The following is a 26,611-nucleotide window of genomic DNA, read 5'->3' on the forward strand; positions in this document are numbered from 1 at the left end:
TTTGAGGTGCAACATCACTAGGTAAGTATTAGGTGGTGTGTTCCTTTAATAGAAAATACATACATACGTAATTTTAAGGACCCTAGTTTCTTAAGCTGCGCTGAAAATGCATAAGAATGGAAGCTTGAGCGAGTTGGTATGCGTTCATCTTTGTTGAAACAGCGCTCACTAGACGACGACGAAGTAAAAGAAGGCACTGGTCTTGGCCAATCCCCCAGAGTGGGTGTGAGCCATGCATCAAGGAAATCATCATCATCATCATCAACAGGCGCTGCCTGTCCTGTGCCTTCTTTTACTTCGTCGTCGTCTAGTAAGCGCTGTTTCAACAAAGCTGAAAATGCGACTGCGCTGAAATTTGCCTTCCTCCGTGCCCTTCGCACGAGCCCATTGTTGTGTTTCGGTTTCGGTTCTGTATTGCACTGTACGAATGCCATGGGTTGGTGTTGAAAAACTTTAGTTTTGAGAAGGCCAAGAAGGTGAAAAAAATATTTAAAAAATGAAAAAGCAGCGTTGTGGGCGGCCTTCAGGCTGCCGGTTGTGGGCGCCGCTCTGGCGTTCCTGTTTTACCCAGGTGACGTGTAAACAAAAGAGTGTGTGGAGAGTACTCGTTGAGTGCGGACGTTTCTCTGCTTCAGCGCTTCGCGCCAAACCGCGTTTTCGGCCTGGCTGGCGTCCCCGCCGGTCGCGTTGGTCACCGCAGGTCTTCGCCTGCTGCTGCGCCGGGACTACCAGCACGCAACACAGCACTCATGTTTCCCGACGTATTGCCAGACGGCGTCCATATCTCACACAGCGCCTCTTCTATCGTCTTTACACGACATTTGCAGCGAAGCACGCAGATACGCGGCCAATTTTTTACCTTCTCTATTATCCTATCTTCAAAAACAATAGTTGATTTGCAATTACGCGGTCTACGAGTATCAGTAGGGGCATTTTTAATATATTTTATTTTCGAAGTATTCACTTGTAGCTAATTCTATCGTAACCAGCGAGAGTTCCTTCATGTAGTGGTCATCTTTTAAGTCGATATCTTTTATAGTAGCAGCTTTGAAGAAAATGTTGTTATTGTCTGCATACTCAACTAATTGCGGACACCCAGTGATATCGCAAAGGTCATTATTTAAAATATAAACAAAAACGCCTAATACTGTCTTTGCATCTAATACTGCATTTGACAGAGCTGTTAAGTTTTCAGCAACTAAAATGTTGAGGTTTCTACTCAATATGTAATTTATCTTGGTCTAAGTTAGCTGGAACGCCCTGTGTAATCGTACTGCCTCGTTCGATATAACCGATACTTGACGATGGGATGCTGGCTCTACATTGACCGAATATTTGCCCTAGAACGTATCTGCACTAGAACGAAGCCACTGTGCGCTTAACCTAGAATGAAAGAAAGAAGTGGCATAAATAGTAAGAACCGATATGTGAATTTTTCTCACCGGTTAAGAAATTGTCACTACATTGACATACAGTTCGAAATCGCTTATTGTGGACACATATGCGGTAATCGGGCCCCTCTTTTCTTCTCCCTTGTGCATTGTTACAGCAAGTTCTTCTCAAATGTTCATTGCTGGCTATGTACGAATAATCGTTCAGGCTTCGTCACCCTTCTTCGAAGATCACCCACGCTGCACTCACCTTTCCGGGTCAAAGTTTTCTGGCTCATCCCAATACTCTGGATCATGGTGCAGCTGGTACGTGGGCACCATAACGGAGGTTCCTTTCTTGATGACGTATTTTCCGTAACGATAGTCCTCGTCCGCGCACCGTGTGGTAAATCTACGCAAGGGATTAATTTATACTTTTAAACAAGACTGAGCAGTGAAGAGGCATATAGAAACACGTCTGTACTATTCAGATCCTCTGTGCAACAACTTGGCCCTTTTAAAGCCCCGTGTCTGATTTACCTACCAAACATTATCTCCTGTAATGCCATTTATCCTGTGTCCGTATTACCATGGCTCTGCTGCGTGTACTTTACTATAGAGGTCTAGTAATGCGGCATGTCGGGCTAGTTGGAATATGCTCATGACGGCCAGCGCAGAAGATTGTCGGCGACACAGGCGCTGTCTGTACTTTCAGTTGACAGAAAGCGCCTGTGTCGTGTACTTTGCTATACATATCTTCTCTTGTTGGCGCTCGCCGTCGTGACCATAACGCTCACCGTACACTTCTTCCCGTTTTTACAAAAATCAATTTGAAGCTGTCAAACAAAACAAAAACGCCAGGCCTGCTCGGAAAGCGCAGCAGCAGTCACAGCGAAAGCTGGAAGAGCGGCATTTCTAGAGCCTGTTATAAACTCTCTTGCGGCTACTAATTCAACTGCACTAGCAACGTACCCACTACGCCGCAAATTATAATTTTTTGTGAAGTTCGGAAGCACCCACCACAACATAATTTGTCATTCTGCGGAGAAGCGAGGTACCGTCTGTAAGGCATTATGTTCACTTTGTTGATGCGACGGTTGATGACGATGAAGAATTACGAGAAGTACGGACTGCTGGGCGAGTTGGTAATTCATCTTAATTCTGGGATGCGCGAAAGAACGAATACACGAAGGAAGGCAAACGAAACACGGCGCAAACTATCAGCTGAAAATTTATTGAAACACTAAGCATATATATATATATATATATATTAAGAAGAATTATGGCTGGGCCCTTTGTCATGGGTTGGAAGCATTAAACGACCCACTAGTTGCGTAATTCGCATTGTGTGAAGCCCGGTCGTTATTTAACTGTCCCACCACGCTTTCTAACATACGTTAACGTGAGAAAGAGAGAGAGAGAGAGCCGGAATTAACTTTACTGAGACCCTGAGGAAATAGATCATGGGAGCCTGATGGGCTTCCTTGGCAACCAATAGAAGTGCACTTGCGAGGAACCCACAACGCTATAAATCATCATAATTTTTGTGAAGTACGGAAGGAGCCACTATGCAATTTTTCGTCATTCTGCGTAGAACTGTGGTACCCGATAAACACCTGTAAGTCATTATGTGCACTTTGTTGATGCTGTAGCTGAAGACGATGAAGAATTATGGCATATGCCTTTGTTATGGCTTGGAAGCATTTAACAACACACTCGTTGCGCAATTCGCGTTGTGTGACGCCTGGATTACAGAATTCGGGTTGTGTGACACCTGGTTGTTATTTTACTCGTCTACCACACTACATTACATATGTTAATGTGGCTCCTTCCCGGCATGAAGCGTGTATAGGGCCTCTTTGCAAAGCAGTTTCAAGCGCCGTCATGACTATGAGGTAGAAAACTGGGCTCCCACGCAGAGGACCGAGGTTCGAACCTCGTTCCATCTCGGTTATTTTTTTCTTCTTTAGTTTTTTTTTTATTTCGCGGGATGGTGGTTACGCACATCCGCGTCGGCGGACAAGTAGGACGCCAAAAACGGCCCTTGTTGTGATCTCATAAGAGCTTTCACTATAAAATGCCGTAGAAGTTGTCAATGAAACTGTGTTGTCGTTTAGAACTGTTGTAATCGGTTTAGTCTGACAGCCGGTTCTTGAGGAAACTTGAGGGGCTTTGAGCTTGTACGTACGTATACTTCTTTCCGTTACCGTGTTGCCCCGCCACGGTGGTCTAGTGGTTATGGCGCTTGACTGCTGACCCAAAGGTCGCGGTATCGAATCCCGGCCGCGGCGGCTGCATTTTCGATGGAGGCGAAAATGTTCCCATGTACTTAGAATAAGGCCCGTGTGCTTAGATTTAGGTGCACGTAAAACAACCCAGGTGGTCGAAATTTCCGGAGCCCTCCACTACGGCGTCTCTCATATCGTGGTTTTGGGATGCTAAATCTCAGATATTATTATGTTACCGGAAGAAATCTGAGCATGCCTAAAAGCTAAAGCTTTCCTAAAACATGCGATCCGCTAACACGGTAAACGCAATCCGGTAACACGCTGGCGTTAAAAAGAACTCGTACAAGCTAATAAAAGTCCCTAGTATCTTCACTGCAGTTTAAGGCGGAATTAGTCGAATATACAGGTGTCGGTAAGCCATCCACACTCATCTCATTACGCGGTCGCAATGCAACAACTTTTCTTTTACTGGTATTTACAGCTGACATTTCTAAATAAAAAAGTCACAGTTTCGCCGCAAGGGCGATGCAATGAATGCGATAGCAAGGAACTAATGCTATACGAAGTGAGGCTCGCCAATGGATACTCTCAGTTTGAGCATCGCTTCTGTTGCAAAGGCGGCCGAAGCAGCGAAGGAAACTAGCGTGCTTCAAGTGTCGAGCTGTGACACTTGATAGTTCGCGCTCATCTTCTGTTTGTTCGTTTAGCGGCGTCCCTTGAGATCGAGTGACTTTCGTACGCTCCGTAATATGAGCGCGGACATCACGGTGAAAGCGTGAAACATCCCTCTTCCCCTCACCACGAGAAAACCGCACGAGCAGACAGCGGAAGCGCAAGCTTCTCCCATGCGCAAATATAAGAAGAAGCGAGCGAGCTCGCCGACGACTTTTAAATGCGCCCGTCGGGCTCCTAGTGCCATCTCGCTGGTAATGAAGAAACGTTTATTATCGCCTGCTGTCTCCGAGTCCGTCCAGCGCTAAAGGGTGTGTATATAACGCTCGCCGTTAGCTACGAGGAGGATCTGCGTTTCGTGGCGTAGTGGATAGCGCCGCTCGCTGCGGAACAAGAGGTCCCTGGTTCGATTCCGCGCTTCGGAAGCATTTTTCTGAATTATTTTTCTTTGGGCCTTTTATATATATATATATATATATATATATATATATATATATATACATACTTATACATATACGGTGCATGACGGCGGCGACGGCGACGGCAAAATCCAGCCGAGACTGTCCATATAATTGCTATCGCAATAAAAATAATTTACACCATTTAGTACTTAATATATGTCGAATTCTTACTCACTGCAAGTCAGTTACAGACGTCTGAAATAAAGTGTAACAAATTCCTTGGTGTTGTTCATAATTGAGTTCTAAAGGTCAGTTTCATAACTCTGAACATTTTAAAACGTATGTTTTAGTTAAGCATTCCCCTAACACATTAAGAACGCCGACATGTAAATAGCAGAATAAAGATTCTCACGTGATGACTGGCGGGTACAAACGCATGGTCTCGGAAATGACTTGGTTCGAGTAAGGAAGCATAGTCAGAGTGTGAAGAGATAGTTGGTCTCCCTGCAGCAGGAACGAAAAAGCAGCGTTAGTCGCACACCGACGCTCAGATCAGCAGAGATCACAGAACATCACGACAACTGCTGTATATCCTGCGCGCAGCGTTTGGTTTTGCTCAGCAGGCAAGATAAAAAGTGCAGGCGCTATACGCCATATTGTAAAGGATAAACAACTTAATCAGTCAAATCATAGGAACTGCGGCGTGCAATTTTTCGTACTGAGCGAGATGTGCATATGCGCAGCTGCAAAGCAAAGAAAAACGACGAAATGCTATAATGACTTGCGTTGCTTGTGCCTTCATGTCTTAGCGCTCTTACTTTCCCTTAGGTGATGTCACATGTTCAGATGCTCACAAATTAATTCCATGCGCCGTACGGGTGGCTGCTCGTTCGCGGAGCACACCCGCAAAAATGCAGCCATGGTCTGCGCTTGCGCGGCATTCCTGGCAAGCAAGCCTTGCTCTCTACTGTATCTAAATAGTCGCTGCCTTGCGTTGAAAATCATGCTGTGTGTCCCTCTTAGCTCTGCGACTAAACATCCGGCGAGGGGGCATCCTACCCTATAGGCTACAGCGTGCTCGCGCCCTATGCATCAGAATCTCTAAACAAACGCGTAATCCTTGTGGAGCGACCTTAATTAAGTGTCAGTTATAAACCCTAAATAAACTCTTAATAATTACTCAACTTTAATGAACTTTCAAAGAGCCTTAATTTGGCGTGAGCAGTTTTACCAGAGAGTGTTGATATTTAGTAGTCTCTATTATTGTTGTCAACATTTAGTTACTTGTAATTACAGTAAATTGAGTTCATTTAGTTAGTAATACACTTTAGCACGCTTTAATAAAGGTGCGCGTGTGATGTGCGTGTTTGGTATTGTCAATTACTCTAATTTCTTTAAAGTAGTCTTGGGACTCTTGAATTACTCTTAGAGTTGGTGCTTAATCATCGTTACATGGTTTGTTGAAATGTAGAGGTGTAGTATGCCGATTCTATTTTTTGTTTTGTTTTACTACCGAAAGCGTTGTCGGCGACGGGCGACCGGACGGTCACATTCCGCGACTAATGAGCCCGTTAATCCTGTCGCTTTGAAAGAAGCAGCTGACAACCGACGCAGCCGCTGTCGCTAAGTCGCGCCCAGCGACGAAGACACCTCACGCAACCGAGTTCCTCCGCGCTTCCACTGCTCGATCAGATAGAGCCATGGGACGCACAAAGAAAGTACGCAGTCCCGAAGAAGAAGCGGCGCATCGTGAAGCGAGGCTTGCCGCTCTACGAGAACGGCAACGGCAGCGACGAGCAGATCAAGAATACGCGGCGAGGAAAATGGTTAACAAGAGACGACGAGAAGATACTGCCGATCACCGTCAGTGGAATGCTGTGCGTATGCCAGTGCTACGTCAGGATCGAGCCTACAGGAGAGCCGGGTACGAGCGGCGCCGTGCTCGGCAAGCTTCACTGTGTCGCAAGCCTTGCGCGGCCGGATGCAAGCTTTCCCCTCGTTTTGAGTATGCACTTATAATGATATTAATAATATTAATAATAATATCTGTAGTTTTACGTCCCAAAACCAGGATATGATTATGAGAGAGGCCGTAGTGGAGGGCTCCGGAAATTTCGACCACCTGGGGTTCTTTAACGTGCACCTAAATCTAAGTACACGGCCCTCAAACATTTTCGCCTCCATCGAAAATGCAGCCGCCGCGGCCGGGATCGAACCCGCGACCTTCGGGTCAGCAGCTATGCGCTTATTCCTATGATTTGTTTCGCTTTTTCTAAAACCGAGACGATGCAACCGAACGTATGTGTAGGCATTTCATTGTGAGGTTGACCATTCACTACATTTTACAGCACTTCTACGGTGGGACTAACGTCACAACTACGTCGTGTTCTTCCTGACTTCCCAGCAGTCTCTTTTTTTTTCAGGTTTGCGCAGCCCACTACGTAGTTCGCGGACAACGAACGTGTCAAAATATGTCATAGATACATGCCGAGAAATATTGTGAGTGCCAGCGGCAAATAGCTTATCATTCTTTCAATGGCAACATGGTTAATGCAGGTGCCAGTTGTATGGCGAGCCTGCTCGACTCACGCAAGAGTCGCGTGTAGCTACCACTGCTATGATGGGTCTTAAGATCGCACTCTCTCACGCCCAGATGTCCCTGATATATCTTAAAGAGTTGACGGCTATCTCGACACTAAACTCTACATTATCCTCGAATTCCATGTTGATACGGACAGTGTACTGCGACATCTAACATTATCTTGTTTGCGCAGCTTGTAAAAGCGCACGTGACTGCGTCCTCCTAAATATGCTTACTGTTTCATTACGCCCATCATCAGGACGGTTTGGATCACCATGTGCACATAAGTCCAGGAAGTAATCACAGCCTCAGAATATTGCTGAGGGACATATGTACGATCACTACGATGTAATATACTGCCAGCAATGTTATTGGGGCGAAGAGCAGGAACGTTTACGGCCTTCTCAAGGAGCACGCAATTGCCAATTACTGCCAAATTTTCTAGGTATTGCGTAGCAATTAATACGGTGTATCACAGTACCTCTTTACTGTTTCCGATATTAAAAACACAGTTACCTAATCAACACCCACTACTCGCGATACAACGTAAATAAATTCAAGGACAACAGAGCAACGTCATCATGTAGCTTATCTACATAGTTGCATATCATCCAGCAGAATATTTCATCTGTTCCTCTACAACACGCGGCTGCTGTACGCTTGTCGCAAGAAGGGATGCACGTCACACGCAGAATAAAGAAATGTAATAATGGAAGCACACCTCTTTTGCGAAAGCTTCAAGAACTTCTTGACGCATTTTCTCCTGCACCTCAGGATATCTACCCATAACGTAAAACCAGTTAGTCAGAACCAACCTCGTGGTGTCGTACCTACGAATAATAAGAAGAAACAGAAATTGCGTCAATATTTGAGGACATATACTGTAAGAGTGAGCTTACCCTCCAATGAATACCACCATGCAATTCGATGCCAGTTGGTAGAGTGTCTCTGGTGGTAGTGGAGCTTTGGAGAAAACAAAAGCGACATGGCTGAGTGCGAAGAAATTTCTATTTTGTTTTAACTGGCTTGTTGTGAAGAGGTTGAGGATATATTACCTCGGCTACTCCATTTCTAGAGATTCTGCAGCGAATAAGAGAAAAATTCTTTCGATTTTCACTTCCTGTCATCCGAAAAAACGAATAATTGGCTCAGACGATGTCAACACCGGCACCAAATTTTCTTAGACTCATGGTTCACCACGGATATCCCCACGGACAGGAGGCGAGCATACAACTCGGTCGCACTGAGCTAGTTGAGCAAATATTTGCATACTTGAGCTTTAAGCCAAGGATTGCAGTGATAATGTCGCGTTTAACATCATTATGTCAGATAGAGGGCCTTGGTTTCACTCGGCGAACTCAAAAGCACTCTAGAGAAGTGTAATGTATGCCGTGGCAGAAGAAAACACAAACCAGAATCACTGCCCCGATAAGGACCGTATGGCCCTAAGACCAGGGCAATGAGACCACACATTAAGTCCGTCGTAGGCATTTATTTCATTAATGTGTTCGCTTGAAGAAATACTTGATACATTTTTAAATTATTTGAAACAATAACGACACAGTCGATGACGATGATGATATATGGGGTTATACGGCACAAGGATCAATTGTGACCAAAGAGCGCCATGTGCATGCGTTTTGAGATGGCCGTGAACCGTGACATACAATGAAGATGTAATTTGGCTGTCTAGATGCCTAAAGTCAATCGTCACAGGAGTGTGTAAAACACTAATATAGAGATAAAATAATGATAAAGAGAAGTGGGGCAAGCAATGGTTATCAAATTTTTCCAAAGTGTTCATAAAATGAATTTGACATCATTACTGTCTGGCACAAATGCCTCATCGTGCCCTTGAGTTCAAGGGCCAGGAGGCAGGAGCTTTTTTCTGATGCAATAGGCGCAGCAATGACCTCTGTTAAGAGGCCGTGCTAAGGATTGCCGGGGTAAATGACATGAAAACTGGGTACTTCTTTAAGAATGCCATCACTGTCTGACATTTAAAAAAAGCTTCGCCTTTAAGAGTTGAACGCGATAGCGATATTCTGTTCCTAGTGCGCAGTTCGAACACTACGAGTGTTTAACAGAATGCGCGCACTAAGGTGTGTGCCTTATGTAATGGGTAGCATGCTTTAAACCAGGAGCAATTATGCGCGAGAAACCTTTTCGAAGTTGCGATGCACCCACTACGGGGTCTTAAGAAAATACGGGCAGTAATGTGTGTGCCTTCTGTAATGGGTGGCTGTCTTTAAACCACCAAGTCGTTATGATATTGACATGGTGTGACGCCCGATGGCAATGTACGCTTGTACCACGCAATATTACCGATATTACTGCGATATTGCATCTCGTACTGTGACGCCTGTATACAGGACGCGTATTTTTGGGAAGCATGAAAGTTACTTTCAGTGCAGCTCCAAGCAGAGGCGTGGCTGTGAGGTAGAACACCTGCTTGCCACGCAGACGCCCTGGGTTCGATTCTCACTCGGACCCAACATTTTTATTATTTATTTTATTTGCAGCTTTTTCGATTTTTCGGTCACGGACAAGATGATGATTTTTCGCTCGCAACCAACGGCCCCGACGCCGACGCCGACGGCGGAATTTATGCGATACGAGCTCTTTAACGCTGTCGCGTTAAAAGGGTATTTGCCGATAAACATGGCGGATAAACACAGTGCCGATAAACATAGGCAATATATATACTTGGTACACGTAATGTGCAAATATTAGCTGTACGCCTCGGTTAACCTCCATTTATTCTGCCTCATGATTCTTCTAAAGATGAAGATTTATTTGCATAACTTGTAAAACAATATTACGATTGACAGGTGAAGTCAAAGCCTTACGATTACCCGTGCTCTCTGCGCGAAGTTTCTGCTTGCCCCGCTTCAGCAGCTTCCTCGTCGACAAGGCCGTCCAAAAGAATTTGAGCCATGTCCGGTATTCGAACCTGAAAAAATAAATGGTACCACTATTGATTACGCTATATGCACAGTGACGTAATAACTTATTGAGAAGAATCAGGGTTATCGCTCCGATTCCATACCAGCCAACACGTGATCATACCACGAGTTTCGCCGCAAAGGCGAAGGAATGAGTGCGATAGCAAGAAGTTTGATTGTTGTAGGATGTAATTCAAGCAGCTCGCTTCTTTAGCATGTGACCTGCCGTAAGTGCGCAAAACGTGCGAGGAAGTGAGTGTGACCGCGCCACAGCAAGTGAATTGACCTTCGTGGTGTATATGGCTACAACGGCACCTGCGATGAGAGCACAACACGTACAAAGGTATGGGCCATCAGAGTATCCCCTTTAACGATACGGCGTGAGCGACAACGGATGATCATGCCCTACCACTCAAAGTACGCATTTGCTGTCGGGGCCATGCAGCCCGCCTTCCGGCTTCTCTCCATGCGCCTTTCGCGCGACGACAGACGGCCGGTGCGTTCGCTCTGTGCTACTAAAGCCAGTTTGAGTACACTTCCTTATATGAGTTGTAGGTGCCCTGAAGCGATGAACGTAAGAAAGACAGTAATGTAGTAAATGCTGTTTGAGTCGGCTCATGTCCTCGTCATGTTATTTGTCTTCAAATGTCATCATCTTAAATACGATATTTAAAAAGTCTAATGTAGTTTTTTACTTGTCACCCACAAGGACTAGGTGATCTACTCCGTACAACAGGAATCACAACCACTAGTCACCGATGCATGATCTGTTGCAGTTAGTATCATGTTCATAGAAGCAAATAAGCATTGGTATAGGCAAAAAAAACCCTTCCCTTGCGTATAGCGCTTGTTCAGTTGTAAAGCTCGATGTAAATTTCAGTTTAACCTCGCATTTTTTTGCCATCTACAAATGATGGAACATGAAAGCGATGCCGCGAGGCATCAGTGAACTATGCCTAAGGAGAACGTTATATGAAGAACGAGATCTCGTTAGCACGCAAGGACATGTGTATTACAAACATTTTTATGAACATTGGCATATGTGGCTTAGTTCGACAAGGAACTACATGCGGACATCGGACGTCCCTCCTATCCTTCTTGGTTGCACAGACGGACAGTAACTTTCGCTTTGTCTTTGAGCGGCGACAAGCATTCAACCAGCGCTTCCGTGCTATTTACTCTTCACAATTTCATAATATAGCATTAGGCTTGTCTTTTGTCTTGCATGAGAATGCCACCTGGGACTGTTGTGATCACGTACCTATCCCATCCTTTGTTTTTCGAGTAGTGCTCTGACCAAATTCTACCTTATGTCAGCATAAACAGGCTCCCACATACATTGAAACTCGGCGGTTCTGGTAAACAGGCGCTCCCTATGTTCTGGCTGCATGCCTATGTGAATTTAATGTTATCCATTAGAGTGAATGAATGAATAAACTTTATTAAGTCCGGCTGTTTCCTTCGGGTGAGGCGAGGGGAAGAGGGCATTAACCTTATGTCCGTCCCACCCTCCGTCGATTGCCTTAAATTTATTGATGATAATTACAAAGCTTTAATGCAATCTCTCATTGCTACTGGGTGGTACATGACTAGAAGCATCCCAGCCTGCATGCGCCTATTAGGTCACACATAACCTATTGCTCTGCAGCATTTCGCTATCTTCATTTTTGCGTAGTGGTGTTAGTAGGCCTGTATAGCGCTGAAATTCGTACCGCTTCTCTGCCTACTTTAACGGTAGCAACAAAAGCAGCGCATCTATGGAATAAAGTTCACCAATGCAGTAGTTTCGGCATGTTGGTAATCTATATAGAACCTCTATATACACCCATTGTATGCCTTTATTATCCGTCTCTTTACCTGACAGTGTTACATTTCCGTCTGTTCAACATACCTAATGACAAAGAAAGGCCTCAACGTGTCGCCATTTGTTGCCTCACTGACACGCTAGTAATCATGTATAGCGTGACACGAGAAGAGCACCTTACAAACTTAAATGAAAGAACAATCGGGCGTGTTATTGCAAATGTATTTGCGTAATTCCACCAGCTCGCGCAGCCGCTGTTGCGAACGAGCATGCTGGCTCGCATAATCAAATACTGGAACGCGAATGAATCACGGCACGAAGAGTTATACGCCATAGAAACATGTCTTGCGAACACGATTAGAACAACCTTGGGTGGTCTTCACAGTCTCGTTGTATAAAAAAACCGGAGATCATATCAAATGCAATTCAGGGTATAAGGGCATTTGCGCTGTACGATTGCGAGATGAACAGAGAAAAGGAGTGTTCGGTGGAATTCGTCACACTTGTCAAGCAGATCGCCCAGCAAAATTATGCTGAACACGAACGGAAGGATCACATGCGTGAATGCAATTGAAAATGCACAGACCTGAGGGTTTTTTCTCCGGTACACAATGATTTCTGCGGCCTTCTTAGTCATTTCAGCCAGAGGATTGGCGTAAATGGCACCTAAAAGCTTGGCAGGTGTTCTAAGCAGCCCCGGCCAGTGGTAGAGGTTCTCTGAAATGGCACATAGTTCAGTGCATTTCTTTTAATATACAGGACAGTACGTCAGCGTTTACCACAAAAATGAAACAAAGCATGTCTCGAGTTCCTGTTCAAATTAAACGTAACCAGCATTGTTAATTGAGGAGACTTTTCATGCCTACTTGCACTCAATTCCTCGAACTCAGACACCGATAAACAGAAAGCGACCATAATGAACACAATAACCTTCTTACCATCTCAGCGATGTCACGTTCATGTATATATCGGTATTTCTCGTGTTCTTATGTTCAGGCATATTTATACTGAGCATTTATATTTAATGACCTTGTGACGTGAAATGACATATTTATTCAGTAATATATTTACATACAGTAGATAAACGCTAAGTATCTGTCGCTGTAAGTGTAGTGAGCGAGGTGCGGTAGCAAGCGTGTCGTAGCGAGCGTGCAGTTCCCATTTTTGTACGGGGCAATTTCGCTGGACAGTATTACTGCATAAAAGTACAACAAGAGCCTCTCTTCATTATACGAGCATGAAGTTTCACAACAGCAAAACAACCGGCCATGACAGCCATCGCGTTATTATAGTTACCAAAGGGACGTTCTTCTCATCCCCACAGGGACATAGAATGACTGTATGACTTCGACACTTTGTCTTCGTGGCTATCATGGTTTGTGCGTGGTTTCTTCGTGTTTTCGTGAAATGCCACCGGGCCGGATCATTTCGCACGCAATCATTTCGCTGTGTTGTCACGCCTAAATTGTGTGGCGCTTTTTCTGTAGTTGTATCCGTTCAATCCCTACGTGATCTTTACTCACGGCCGAGGTGATACAAGAATCCCGTAGTGACGTTCGGGACGACGGCGAGCGCGTCCTTGAACAAAGGGTTCTCGGGATTCCGCTGTACGTCCGTGTCGATGCCAAAAGCCGCTTTGCCGATCACGTCGAAGGTGAAGCGCTCGCAAAGGCTGTTGATAGTCCACCTCGACTCCCCTGTCGGCGTGCTCACCCAGGATATCGATGAACTGCTGCTGGGCGTGCAGCAGAGACGGCATCACCTGTGGTATGTATGAGCGAAAGATTTCAGCGGATAAGTTACGCCGCTCCTTGGACTAAAACTCCTACGTATACATGCAAATAAATAGCCAGAAATATTGACGGGTAGACTACCGCCGCTGTAGCTCATTTACGGGCGCGTTATCCCATGGTTGTATGTTCGGTACCTGCCGGTACCAAATTGTCTCTTCGGCCACCTTGTTTACATATATGTCACAATTACTGCACTACAGTGAAAGGCTACAAATGGTGGCCGTTATACCATTCTTATCTTTATTGTATGTTGGTTTCATTTGGTTGGAGGGCGCCGGAAATTAAAGAAACCCAGTTGGTCGAAATTTCAGTAGCCCTTTGCTACGAGCTTTATCATAATCACATCGTGGTTTTGGGATTCATAACCCCAATCATTCTTATGTTATTGTGAGCTGAAATTCTATCATGATATGATCCTTGGCATAACCAAAGATAAAACTACGCATGAACATCAGGAGCCATTATAAATAAATGATAATAAATTTCATTGTGTTAGTCAAACATCCGTTTTATTATGTAACGCGGAACGCAGCTTTATTTACATATTTGTGCTGATAGGTCCCTGTGGTCTGTGCGTTGTCAAGGGTGGGTCTGCGCATTGGGAATACTATTTATATGCCACACATTCCCAGCCTCAGAATGATGATCTGAGTAGCGTCTGCCCCAACTTCTTGTGTTTCTTGTTGTGTGAATGTCCTTTAGCTCTATAATATTTCAGTTACGAAACACCAACTTCCCCAGCGACAGGTTTGTCAACAGGTCCTATACGTTTCGGCAAGAGTCGGATTCTATCGATTGAGCACATTTAAAAGAAGGAGATTTAAGCTCTCGCGGTTTCGACCTCTTTGCGTGCTTTCGTGAAGTCGACATCTATTTTGCACGTATGTCACTCCACGCTTGCCGCCACGCGTCGCGACGGCTTTCTGCGCTCTGTACACCCAAGAGAATACGCAGGATCACCCATCAGAGGGGGGCTAATGTTCATCGCAGCACCGCCCTTCCCTGCTAAGTCAGTGTATTGGGCAGACTTTGCCCACCCCTCGGTTAGGTGACTACAGGAGGGGGGGGGGCAACCCGCCTAGTTACCTAAGAGGGGGTGTGCCGGGAGGGGCAGGGGGGCGGCAGGGCCCTGCCCCATGCACCCCGTGCGCGCACCTATGCGTACACCTAGGTTGGGGCACACTTTTCGCCACATACGTCACCGCCCACTGTGAAAGCATGGGGCGCCCGCTTGCATGGCGCCCTCACTGATTAGGCATTTTTAGACAACTCCTGTTTATGTGCTATACACTGGACTCCTTTTATTAGCTTTTGTAGTTATCATTGCTCGATAACGATTCACAACTTTTTCTGTCGATTTCTCTTGAATATTTCCGGCAGTTGCACCGGGTTTCAGCAATAGGCGTGCGCCTGGGGAAGGCGGGGGCGGGCAAAGGGGGCGGCCCCACCTCTAGTCATCTAAAAGGGGCAGCGAATTCTGCTGCATACTTCTACTCATTCGGACCTTTCACGTCATGTTTTACTGCGCGGGGTCAAGTCTACGCATGTTTTTGACGGTAATTGAGACCAAGGACCCCTCCTGTTGCCTTCAAAGAACTGTCTACTTACCATCTTTACCCCGAGAAAGCCGCGGACAAATGGGACGCCGCTGTGAGAAAACCCGTGATCACTTCGTTTTTATTTCCGTATCCCTTGCGGAGCTCGTTTTCTTTCGGACTCAAAATGATTGTGAAGAGGGGAAGGGGGGCGCCTCCACAGTGAAATTTGGCCCACCTTATCGGAGAACCCTGCGCACGCCTATGCGTACTCTATGAAATCGTGCCTTTTCACATCCCATACTTTGCATAATGGGACTTTCTGTTTGCACATGTTTTGCTTCGGTGTAGTTTTTTTCTTTTTTGATCTTTTTTTTTCCTTTTTTCTTTATCTGCTATCTTACTTGAAATTCGAATTTGCTTCTCATTTTGTGACGTGTCTCCGTCAATCATGCACAATGAACGCCTTTAAGGTTTCTGGATATCTTGACCACCTACATAATGTTTACGTAAGTATAGTCACATGACTATATATACTGACTGGCAACGAACGGCATCCAGTAAGATTGTGTCATTTTGGATACTGGCGCGCGCTCAGCTATGGCGTCCACGCTTGGCCATAATTTATAGTTGTGTTATATACACCTTGCCCTTCTGTTTGGCTTCCTGTAACACTTTAACCAACCAGAACCTCGAAAATAAACGGTGAATTTTACGGCATCAAAAGTGGACGCGCGCATTTCGTTCACAGGATTCACTTACCGCTCTGAGCTTGGACGACGTAAAGAACTGCGACATACAGTTTCGAGAACTTTTCCATAGAGCACCCTTCGCGAAGATCATGTACCTAGCGAAGAGTGGATGCTGCTCGTTCATGTTAAACATGTGCTGCGAAGTGAAATAAGAAATGTTTCAATGAGCGTTGTGATATCGAGCATACCGACAACATAAAATGCGATAAAGAAAAGTAGAATGGGGAGGGGGAGGGAGACATGCAACGTTCTTTATAGTAGCTGTCACATTCGCGTATCACAATGACCTACAAGCGTGCCAATACTTGTAATTTGTTCTCTTTTTCTACCCCATTCTTCTTGTGAAGACACGTACTATTAATCTGCAGTTCTTGGGGTCTTCGGCTTGTCTTCGGTGATATCCACTTTATCTTGCAATGAGCTCATCTGATCGTCAATATTTGACCTTATTCTAAATTTTATTTTGCGTCCAGACACTATCGGGCGGTGTTGTCAACCTGACATGTGGGATGCTCTCCGCGAATTCACGCGATGACTTCCACGTTTCCTGAAGTTTTTCAATCCTGTTTCAAAATCATTTCTCTTTCTCAAGAGCAGCAATTCATTATTCTTGAACTAGACATTGATGCGCGAATTCTATGCAAGGAATTTTGCGCGTCTACGGAGTTCGTAGAAATAGTAATAAAAAATGAAACAAAGTTAACATTCTCATTCCTGATTTTATTAGTTTTATCTTCTTTAAAACGCAGTAGTTCTGAAATAGCCGATCTTCAATGTATATTACCCAAGTAGTCATTTAGGTGACGCACATGAGCACAAGATCGTTTTGGGAACTTGGACTCTCTTGGCGGAAATGGGCCTATATCGAACACAGCAGAGCGTGAAGTTCCAGCCGGTTGGCTAGGGCGCACAAGTCGTTGAGGCGCATGCTCACTGGAGCACTTGTTTGACCACTAGAAGGGTGACAGCGGATGGCTCTACATGGTGTTTCAGATAAAAAGCACCGATTGTTAAAAAATTACACCATCTCCCGCTAAAGGGGACCATGAGCCGATGCGAAGCCAGAGCACTTGCACGATCGCGTTCCGATCGCGTTCGTTGGGCATGCTACGACCTCGCGTCGTGGAACGCTAAGAGTGACGCTACGCGCGTCGTATCTTCCATCTAGCCTGGCCGTTAATTCTCACAGGGCGAGCGGGGAACGCGGTCAACAGGCGGGCGAGAGGGGGGCAGCGTAGGAGAGGAGAGAGAAGGGGAGGGGACGCGCATGAGCTCGAGCTCATCGCGGCGTTGCGCAGGAGAGAATTTTGGCATGTCTAGCCCGCGTTTCAGAGGAAGAGTGGAAAGTGGGAGGGAAGAGGGGAAGTGACGAGGGGAAGGTGAACGGGGAATGGGAGAGGGGAAGGGGAGAGGGTGAGTGGAGCGAGGAAAGGGGAGAGGGTGAAGGACAGGGGGATTGGTGAGGGGGGGTGGAGAGGAGGTGTGTGGGGAGGGTATGCGCATGCGCAGTAAGGGTGGTCACGCCGCACACCACCACCACCACCACCACCAGATTGAGCTCCGCCTTAAGATACTTCGCATCTAAAAAAGTTAAGCATAGGCGCTACGTGTCTCCAATTAGCGCAGTATTGTTCTGAGCCATATAGAGCATGTCAGAATATTTTTTTTCCAATACTCAAAGCTCGGCAATTAACTAGAATTGTTCACTGAACTTTTTAAATACTAACTCTAGAGAAAAAGCTTCAATACAAAAGTTGTACCGCTTGTTCAGAAACAACAAATTTGTCAATCTATGGTAAGATAATTCCCCCGGTCGCTAGCAGACGCCGCCTGCGGCGGCCTCGCGAGGCGAGAAAGGGGGGGACTAGAGCACGCATCTGCAACGCAGCGAGCGCCTGCGTGCCATCTAGGAATCTTCCTGAGAACTAGAGATGGCTACAACAGCGCCATCTAGTGAACACTTCAAGAACTGGAAGTGGCTACCTGTTACTGCTACTACTACTACTACTACTACTACTACTACTACTGCTACTGCTACTACATACTACAGAGGAGGGACAGACCGACGCCCAAAGGAGCTTCGCCCCTAAACGCGACCGGAGGGCGGCACGATGCGCTTTGCGTTTCCCTCTAGTCCGGCCGTGGTGTTCAATCACATTTTAACATGCCGTGGGATGGCGACCAAGTTCTGCGTCCAATATGCGATGCTCTTCTGGCTATTACACCTCGTTCTCTGATTACGCTTTCACCGTTAACTACTACAGCCCGCACAAGGTTTTGTGTAATTATTTACCATGGACGTTAGTCGTCGTGATGGAGATGTACCACCAATTATCAAAGTGGGTGCATTCAGGTTAAACGGTGCTATAGCTGCCAGGCATCAACATACATTGTGAAAATTCTCTTACGTCAATGTAGAGTAAACATTCAGTTACTTCTGTAAGGGCACGCTTTACTTTCGTGTTATTCCGATTCCTACGACGGAGGGATGAACCATCTTTTTTGTATGTGAAAGTATAATTGAAGGCGCATCCAGTTATTCACAGGTACGTCACATAATTCGCTAAATTCTCTCAGATGTCAAATTAACACCGTAGCAATTACTTTTTCCGTAACATTTATTATCAGTAATTTCCGCAGACTTTCCATAACTAGTATATTTGATTGTATATGTCATTTCAATATATAATTTACCATTAACAATGTCTTAGTGAGTTAGTGCCTCTAGAACAAATGCATCTACCTGTATTTATTTCCGGTGAGTGAGTCCGAGTAAATGAGAATGACTAATTAGAATTTGTACAAGTTTGAGTTGGAGTAATGCCTGTCGCATAAAGTGACGGGAAGTTTGAGTCTGAGTGAGGCAAACGGAGTACAAATGTCGCGAGTGTGACGCTGAGTTAGGACGACTGTTAGGCACATCTTAGTCGAAACCACGAAAAGAGAGAGAGAGAGAGAGAAAATAACTTTTGTTTGTCCCCAGAAAAAGCCGAACTGTCCCGGCTAGGTCCACGGGGGGACCGGCAGGCCAAGTTTGCCAGAACAAGAAGATATGGACATGGGCATGTAGCGAGAAGGCAAGCTACCGCTGATCATTAGGATTGGCAGCCTTAATTCAAAGAGAAGCCAAACGCGCGAATGGCAGGCGGCATGTTAAATGGGCAGATGGCACAAAGAAGTTTGCGGCGATAACGTGGCCGCATCAAGCACAGCACTGGGTTAATTGGAGAAACATGGAAGATGCCTTTGCCCTACAATGGGCATAGTAAGGCTGCTAATGATGATACTGATTATGATGATGGTGAGTCCGACTGAGTAGAAGCTGATTGAGCTTGAGTCTGTGTGAGGCAGGTGAGTGGAATTTCGGTGAGCTTGAGTCTGACTGAGCCCGAATGAGCAGATGGGTGTGAGTGTGAGTTAGTAAGCAATGCTAGGTGGTATTTCCGTGAATCTGAGTCCGAGTGAGCCCTAACCCAAAGATATCGTTTTAGAGCTCCATTATACCAACCCATGGACATCGGCTTATTATACCTATTCTTTTTACTACTTTAAGTATCAACGCTAGAAGAGTTTTCTATCGAAACTTTGTCACCATTAAACTTGCACTGGAGTGGAGAAACCAAATGTCGTTCCTGCTATTGTTTTCTCTGTAGAATTTCTTGCAAGCTCATTGCCCATACCGCTTATATTTTGTACCATCGGAAACCCGAAAGTTCCCATAGACAATTATCCTGTGTTAACTAACGGGTCTTCTACATACCCACCAGAATCTTTCACACTGCATGCGTCATGCCCCAAATAAAATATGAAGTAGCTCACGGACCATTATATATTTATAAAATAATGGCATGGAAATGTGAAGGCTTCTGGGTTGCAATGTTACACCCTAATACGTGCCTATTGGATGAGTAGTAAGAGTGGTAGAAAATTTTATTTTTGATTCTGATAGTGAAACTCCCGTAGAGTGGAGCCCTCATTCCATGGCTCCATTTTATGCCGCGATCCCTATGGCGCCGTCAGGCACTCTTCGCTGGTTGTCCAGAGCTGTGCTGGAAAGAGCGGATACCCACTAGTAGGGAGAAGGATTTGGTGTCTAGGAAGGGCGGGCGCTTTGGAGCATTCCCACGTGGAATGGTATGGGCTTGGGTGGAGTGTTGCGAAGAATAAGCGACTTTTAGCAGATACCATTGAAATATAACATCATTGTTTCTTGTACCGCCGCGGAATCCCTCGTCTTCGTTCCTCTACACCATTTCATTTCGAATATAAGAGAAAGAAAAGAGGGGAGGCTTCGCCGGCACTTTGGAAAGGGCAGCTACGTAGACTCCTATGGTGACGCACCTCATGTCGTAAATTTAACAGTCTTAAGAGGAGGTGCCAAAACATAAAGAGAGAGATAGAGAGAGATGAAAAGCAATATGGCATGGAGATTAACGTGTACCAGTAACTGGTTTGCTACTTTTCATAGGGTTGAGAAAAAGATGTCGGAATGCAGACAGAGAGAGCGAGGGAGAATACAAGGAAAGAGAGGAAATGCGCACACAAACACACACACACCGGAAAGAAGATTTTTATACTTACACCACGCCCTGAAAACTTGCTTGACTCTTTGATGAATATATCGTTTATCATGTCTAGATCCTTGACCACCACGAACGGTGCGTCGCCAATGAAGAAGCTATGGAGAAAATTCACCATTATTGGAAATGAGCTATGGACATGACGTAAGGCATTTGATAAACGACCACTGATACAATGAAAATGTTCAACGATTAGGAACAAACCGGGTAAGCCACTGAACCACGCGACATAGCTATGACGCACGCAATGCACGCTTGGCTCGTATGTATTGCAAGAAACAACAAAAGAAGGTGGTAAAGTGCCACAAACACCGATGTGTTAGCTTGCCTAAGGATGAGCCGAACTAAAAGAAACATCTATTTTATTTCTTAAGGAAGTGTTATCAACAACCACCAGTACTGAGATGTATTATTAGAATTTTATCCGGTTGTTTGTTGTGCACACTTGCACGCGATGCGCGATAACTTTCATGTTCCGCGTGTAGTATTGCGAAACAATTGTGCATTGACAGATAGAACTGGAAACATTTGTTCAAAGTCTTGGTTTACTTCAAGAATTCACAATCCCTCAATGTGCCTTAGAGTGTTGCACCATATTATTTACCTTACATGAATTATTCCTTTCAATCGACAGCTGTTAACGGCCAGCGCTTGCAGTAAGAGATTTACTTACGTTGAGGGTAAGCGGCTTTAAAAAGAACTTTTGAAGCAGCTTCACAGAGTGGCGAGGACCGCTGAAACAGCGGGGCTGGTGGCATGATATTGCTAATTCATTGCTTGACTTTGGTCACAACGTTTAGTGGACCGGAGGTGAGTAGTGTATCTTGGCCACTCTTGCTTTTTTCACCACTGGCATTCCAGTTTTGCCTGTCTTGTGTGGAACACACCCGCTGGGCTTGTTACAGACAGCTTTTTCATTTTTAGTAGACCGGAGGAGAGTGTTGCGGCTTGCCGAGTTTTTGTGGCATGATACACGGTATGAGCTGCCTTACGCTCCGCCGGGATTAAGCTGGACCTTAAACAGCTCCGCTCTAAAAACACAATGACAGAGGTGGTCAGAAACTATCTTAAGTTATATTAGTGCTACTGTCCAAATCAGCACATTTAGTTCGAAAGCTTAGGGTCCTTTAGTTGTGTATTCCATGCTAACATACGCGCCTTTTTACATACCGCCCCTTTTACATACAGTGCGCATGGCCGGGATTCGCTAAGCTGATGCGCGTGCATGGCTTCCTGAGTTCTCTTTTTTTTTTGGAAAGAAGTGAAACGTGAAGTTCTCTTGGTGCGCTCTGCAAGGGGGTGGGCGAGCAGCTGCACTAATTCGTGCGCCAACTAGGCAGGATCCCGCTAGCCTGAATGGGTGGAACTTTGGGCTTTGGCTTACAGCATAATGCCACATTAGTTTTGGTTTAGACCTTAAAATCCGCCTAAATGTTAGTCATGTATGTCAAGATTTATGTTGTGAAAACAACACAGAGCGTGATACACTAGTTACCAGATAGGGCTTATCGAAAAAGTAAAATAAAAATGGAACAAAAGTTTTTCTACACAATTAAAAAAAACTTTTGGTCGCTAAAAACTTAACAACTTTTGAGGAGCTTTCTCATAATATGAAATGCTAACTGAGAGGTGTTGGTCTTTCGTATAATTCCTGAAAGCATTTCTGCTTTTCTTGAATATCAGACATGTTATAAGAATGCCACGCTCAGTAACGCGCTTTCTTCATCACTGGCATTCCAGTTTTGGTTGTCCTCTCAGTAAAATACAGCGAGTTAGACGTGTATTTCGCACAAAACATAGAAAAAATTGCTTCAATAAAGCAGGCTATTTCGTAAGAGATATTTAACACATTGAAGTTTGTTGGGGACTCTAGAGTCACATTTGTCATGCCACTATGCGTTACACGTGGTCCAAATTGTGCAGATAAAATTTTAAGACAAATTAAAAGCTGGCAAGTGTGAACTCGATCAAAATTCTGCTTGTAAAGGATGCCATCCTGTATGGCACTGACGCAGCTTCTCGGTGGCGGTTCAAAAGGAATGTGCCAGCTAGTATTCGTGACGTTTTACATGAAAGATGGCAGGATCGTGAAAGGGTGAGTCAAGTCCGACCACACACTCGTCGAAATATTCAGCGTCACTTTTCCCCTCAGGAAGGGGGGAGCTGCGACAGACAACAAGCGTCCGCGTGACGACGGCAACATTGAATGTTTACCTCAATGTCGCACTTTTGTAAACGTAGGCCGCAGCGGTTAAGGCAGCAGGAAAGTTCACGTACACCAGTGTCTTAATAGAGTGAGTGGTGCAATTTGATGACATGATATCGATGGCTGCAAGTGCACGGCCGAAAATTCTGCATGCACATCAAAGGCGATCATGACAGAATCTTGCTCTGGGACAGTGTGATTGAGTTCAGTGTACTTAGACAGCGACATGCGTAGGTCATGACGAGTTCGACGAAGCCTTGACAGTGAAATAAGACGGCACTTAGACAACTTCACTACCATCATTGTGTACCTCGGTTGCCGGCTGCACTAAAGCTTTTGTCATGTCATGTCAGCTGCGGCTGATGCGTGGAAATTACGATGAATAGGCACCGACGTGAGCAAAATATTGAACTCAGGCAAACGGCAAATGTCATTCTTGGTGTGCCACTTGAGGAGCCAATTAGGAGGGTGAGCGAAGTCAGCAAACATTAGAGAGAAAACACCGGAAATCTGAGAAAAGATCCAAGAGTATTCGAAGCTCTTGTAGCTACTGAGGGTGGTTCAGGTCATTGACCGTCATGGTCTAATTAGGGTGAGTTACAACACTGTACTTCTTCTCTAGATCACCGAGAACTAGAGCTGCATGTTCTCCAAATTGACCTTTTTTTTCCAGTTGAAGCTATCAGCCGACCTCTCCATATACATGAGAACATCAAGACGACCACTGTGTCCGTCAAATCTATTGCCAAAGATTAAAACATTTGATGAGGTGTTTATTAGACGGCAGTCGGCGACGATGCTCAATGGCGACAGTCAAGCAAGAACACGAGCTCAGAGCGCGAGCGGGAAGAGCCCAAGAGGACAACCCACTAGAAGGCTATAGAGAGCGCAACCCCTTACTCAACTCAAAGGCTTCGCTGCAATTTCCCCGGTTACGAAAAGGGAGCCGTCCGGCGACCTAACAGCTCGTCACTATGAGTGGGTCATAGTAGGCCTTGAGGCGCTCCACGTTGACTATGTCGCGCCCTCGACGGCGCATGTCCGAAGATGGTTCGATGGGTTCGATCACGTAGTTGACCGGGGATGTGCGCTCGACGACCCGACAGGGGCCTTCGTATTTCGGCAGTAGTTTTGAAGAGAGGCCAGTTGCAGCGGTAGGGACCGATAGCTATACGAGTGCTCAGGGAGGAACGTGGACTCAGAAGTGGTGGTGCCACCGCGAATGCTCTTCTGCGCTCTTGTTCCTGCGCTGTAAAAGTCTTGACAAGCTCGCGACACTCTTCCGCAAGCCTGGCTGTTGTCAGAAATCGGCGCACACTCAGTTGAATCCGGCTTGTATGGGAGTAAGTATCGTGTCGATGGTGTGCGACGGGTGCCTTCCGTACAATAAGAAGAAGGGTGAAAACCCAGTTGTGCTTTGAGGGGCGGTAATATAGGCGTAGGTGACGAAGGGCAGAATGACATCCCAATTTGTGTGATCGGCGGCGACGTACATTGAGAGCATGTCGCCGAGCGTGCGGTTAAAGCGTTCGGTTAGGCCATTCGTCTGCGGGTGGTAAGCAGTAGTCTTGCGGTGAACAGCATGGCACTCTTTGAGAATGGCTTCGACGACTTCCGACAAGGAAGACACAGCCTCGATCGCTGAGAAGCTCCTGGGTGGACCGTGACGCAGCATGAATCGGTGTAGCAGGAAGGAGGCAACGTCGCGCGCTGTAGCCGCTGGGAGGGCGGCGGTTTCGGGCGTATCGCGTTAGATGGTCAACAGCGACGATTGCCCAGCGGTTACCAGCCGATGTCAGAGGAAGTGGTCCGTACAAGTCGATGCCCACGCGCCCGAACGGACGGTTAGGGCAAGGTAATGGTTGTAGACCAGCGGGTGACACGTGCGTTGAATGTTTTCGGCGTTGGCAATCGAGGCAGGAGCGAACGAACTTCTGCACGTAGCGGTACATCCCTCGCCAGAAGTATCGTTGTCGAATGCGGGTGGTAAGTTTTGGATACCCCAGAGTGCGCGCATTGTGGATCAGAGTGGAAGGACTCGCATATTTCAGAACGCAGACTGCGGGGTATCACAAGTAGCCACTGGCGGCCATCGGCGTTGTAATTGCGTCGGTTGCAGTAGATCGTCACGAACGGCGAAATGGTGGGCTTGACGACGCAACGCGCGAGTGGTGGTGTTTCCGACGGATCAGTGACCAAGTCTATCAGCGAGGCGATCCATTTATCCTAGCGCTGTTCGGTAGCGATGGTGTGAACGTCGATGGAAGAAACAATAATGTTACGTGACGAGCATGGGTATTGTCGTCAGGCAAGGGCGAGCGCGAGGAGGGCGTCGGCGTCAGCATGCTGGTGTCCGTTGCGGTACAGCACGCGGATATCGTAGTCCTGTAGGCGAAGTGCCCAGCGGGCGAGGCGGCCTGAGGGATCCTTCAATGACGACAGCCAGCATAGTGCATGATGGTCGGTGATGACATCAAATGGGCGACCATACAAATAGGGTCGGAACATCGTAAGGGCCCAGACGATCGCCAGGCATTCCTTTTCGGTGACGGTGTAATTGGTCTCGGCTTTAGTAAGCGTACGACTTGCATATGCCACGACATATTCAGGGAACCCCGGTTTGCGCTGCGCAAGGACAGCGCCCAAGGCCAACACCGCTGGCGCCTGTGTGTACCTCTGTAGGGCCGTAGGGTCGTAGTGGCGTAGTATGGGAGGCGACGTCAACAAACGAACGGAGCGTTGCGAAAGCGTCGTCGCACTCTGACGACCACGAATGGAGGGGCCCGTACTTCCGAGGAGCTTCGTCAGCGGCGATATGATAGTCGCGAAGTTTCGAATGAAGCGCCGAAAGTAGGAACACAGTCCTACGAAACTGCGCAGTTCTTTGACGGACGTCGGTTTCGGGAACTCCGGTCACGGCCCGAAGCTTGGCTGGATCGGGAGAATTCCGTCCTTGGACACGACGTAGCCGAGTATTGTGAGCTGCCGTGCTGCAAATCGGCAATTCTTTAGATTCAGTTGCAGACCAGCGTTGCTCAAACGCGTCAACAATGCCGAGGCGTTGAAGATGCGTGGAGAAGTCTCGAGCAAACACAACGACGTCGTCGAGGTAGCACAAGCACGTTGCCATTTCAGGTTGCGCAGAATAGTATCCATCATGCGCTCGAAGGTGGCGGGCGCATTACACAGCCCAAACGGCATGACGTTGAATTCGTACAAGCCGTCGGGGCGTGACAATGGCGGTCTTCGGTCGAGCGTCATCAGCCAGAGGTACTTGCCAGTACCTGAGCGCAAATCGATGGATGAAAAGAATTCCGCTCCTTGTAGGCTGTCATCGCGTCGTCTATGCGCCGGTAGCATGGATACACGTCCTTACGAGTGATCTTGTTGAGCCGTCGGTAGTCCACACAGAACCGCACAGAACCGTCCTTCTTCGCAACAAGAACGACAGGAGACGCAGGGGTGTTAGATGGTCGAATAACATTGCGCGAAGCATGTCGTCGACTTGCTCGGTTTTTACGCGGCGTTATGTGGAGATACGCGATATGGACGTTGCCGCAGTGGCGGTTGTGGCGCCAGTGTCGATACGATGCGTAACGGGGGACGTGCGGCCGAGAGAAGTTTGAGCAACATCGAAAGAAGCGCGAAATTCTTCCAAGAGACCCGAAAGCTGGGAACGCTGGACCGGCGTAAGGTTGTCAGCAAGGGAAGAATCGAATACGTCATAGGGCGACGTGAACCCAA

General features: G+C 46.4%; 1 protein-coding gene across 1 annotated transcript in view; it reads right to left on the reverse strand.

Annotated features, from left to right (window-relative positions):
* Positions 1-5,083: 5,083 nt before the first annotated feature.
* LOC119399439 (cytochrome P450 6a8) overlaps positions 5,084-26,611 on the reverse strand; it is a 462,184-nt gene continuing 440,656 nt past the window's right edge. Inside the window, exons 7-11 of the mRNA XM_037666246.2 lie at positions 12,588-12,718; positions 10,108-10,205; positions 8,152-8,215; positions 7,974-8,082; positions 5,084-5,175 (exon numbers count right to left, since the gene is read on the reverse strand). Of these exons, the coding sequence (XP_037522174.1) occupies positions 8,053-8,082; positions 8,152-8,215; positions 10,108-10,205; positions 12,588-12,718 (323 nt within the window). The 3' untranslated portion in view covers positions 5,084-5,175; positions 7,974-8,052. The remainder of the gene's footprint in view (positions 5,176-7,973; positions 8,083-8,151; positions 8,216-10,107; positions 10,206-12,587; positions 12,719-26,611) is intronic.

The sequence above is a fragment of the Rhipicephalus sanguineus genome, chromosome 7 (genome assembly GCF_013339695.2).
Source record: "Rhipicephalus sanguineus isolate Rsan-2018 chromosome 7, BIME_Rsan_1.4, whole genome shotgun sequence".
Taxonomy (NCBI): domain Eukaryota; kingdom Metazoa; phylum Arthropoda; class Arachnida; order Ixodida; family Ixodidae; genus Rhipicephalus; species Rhipicephalus sanguineus.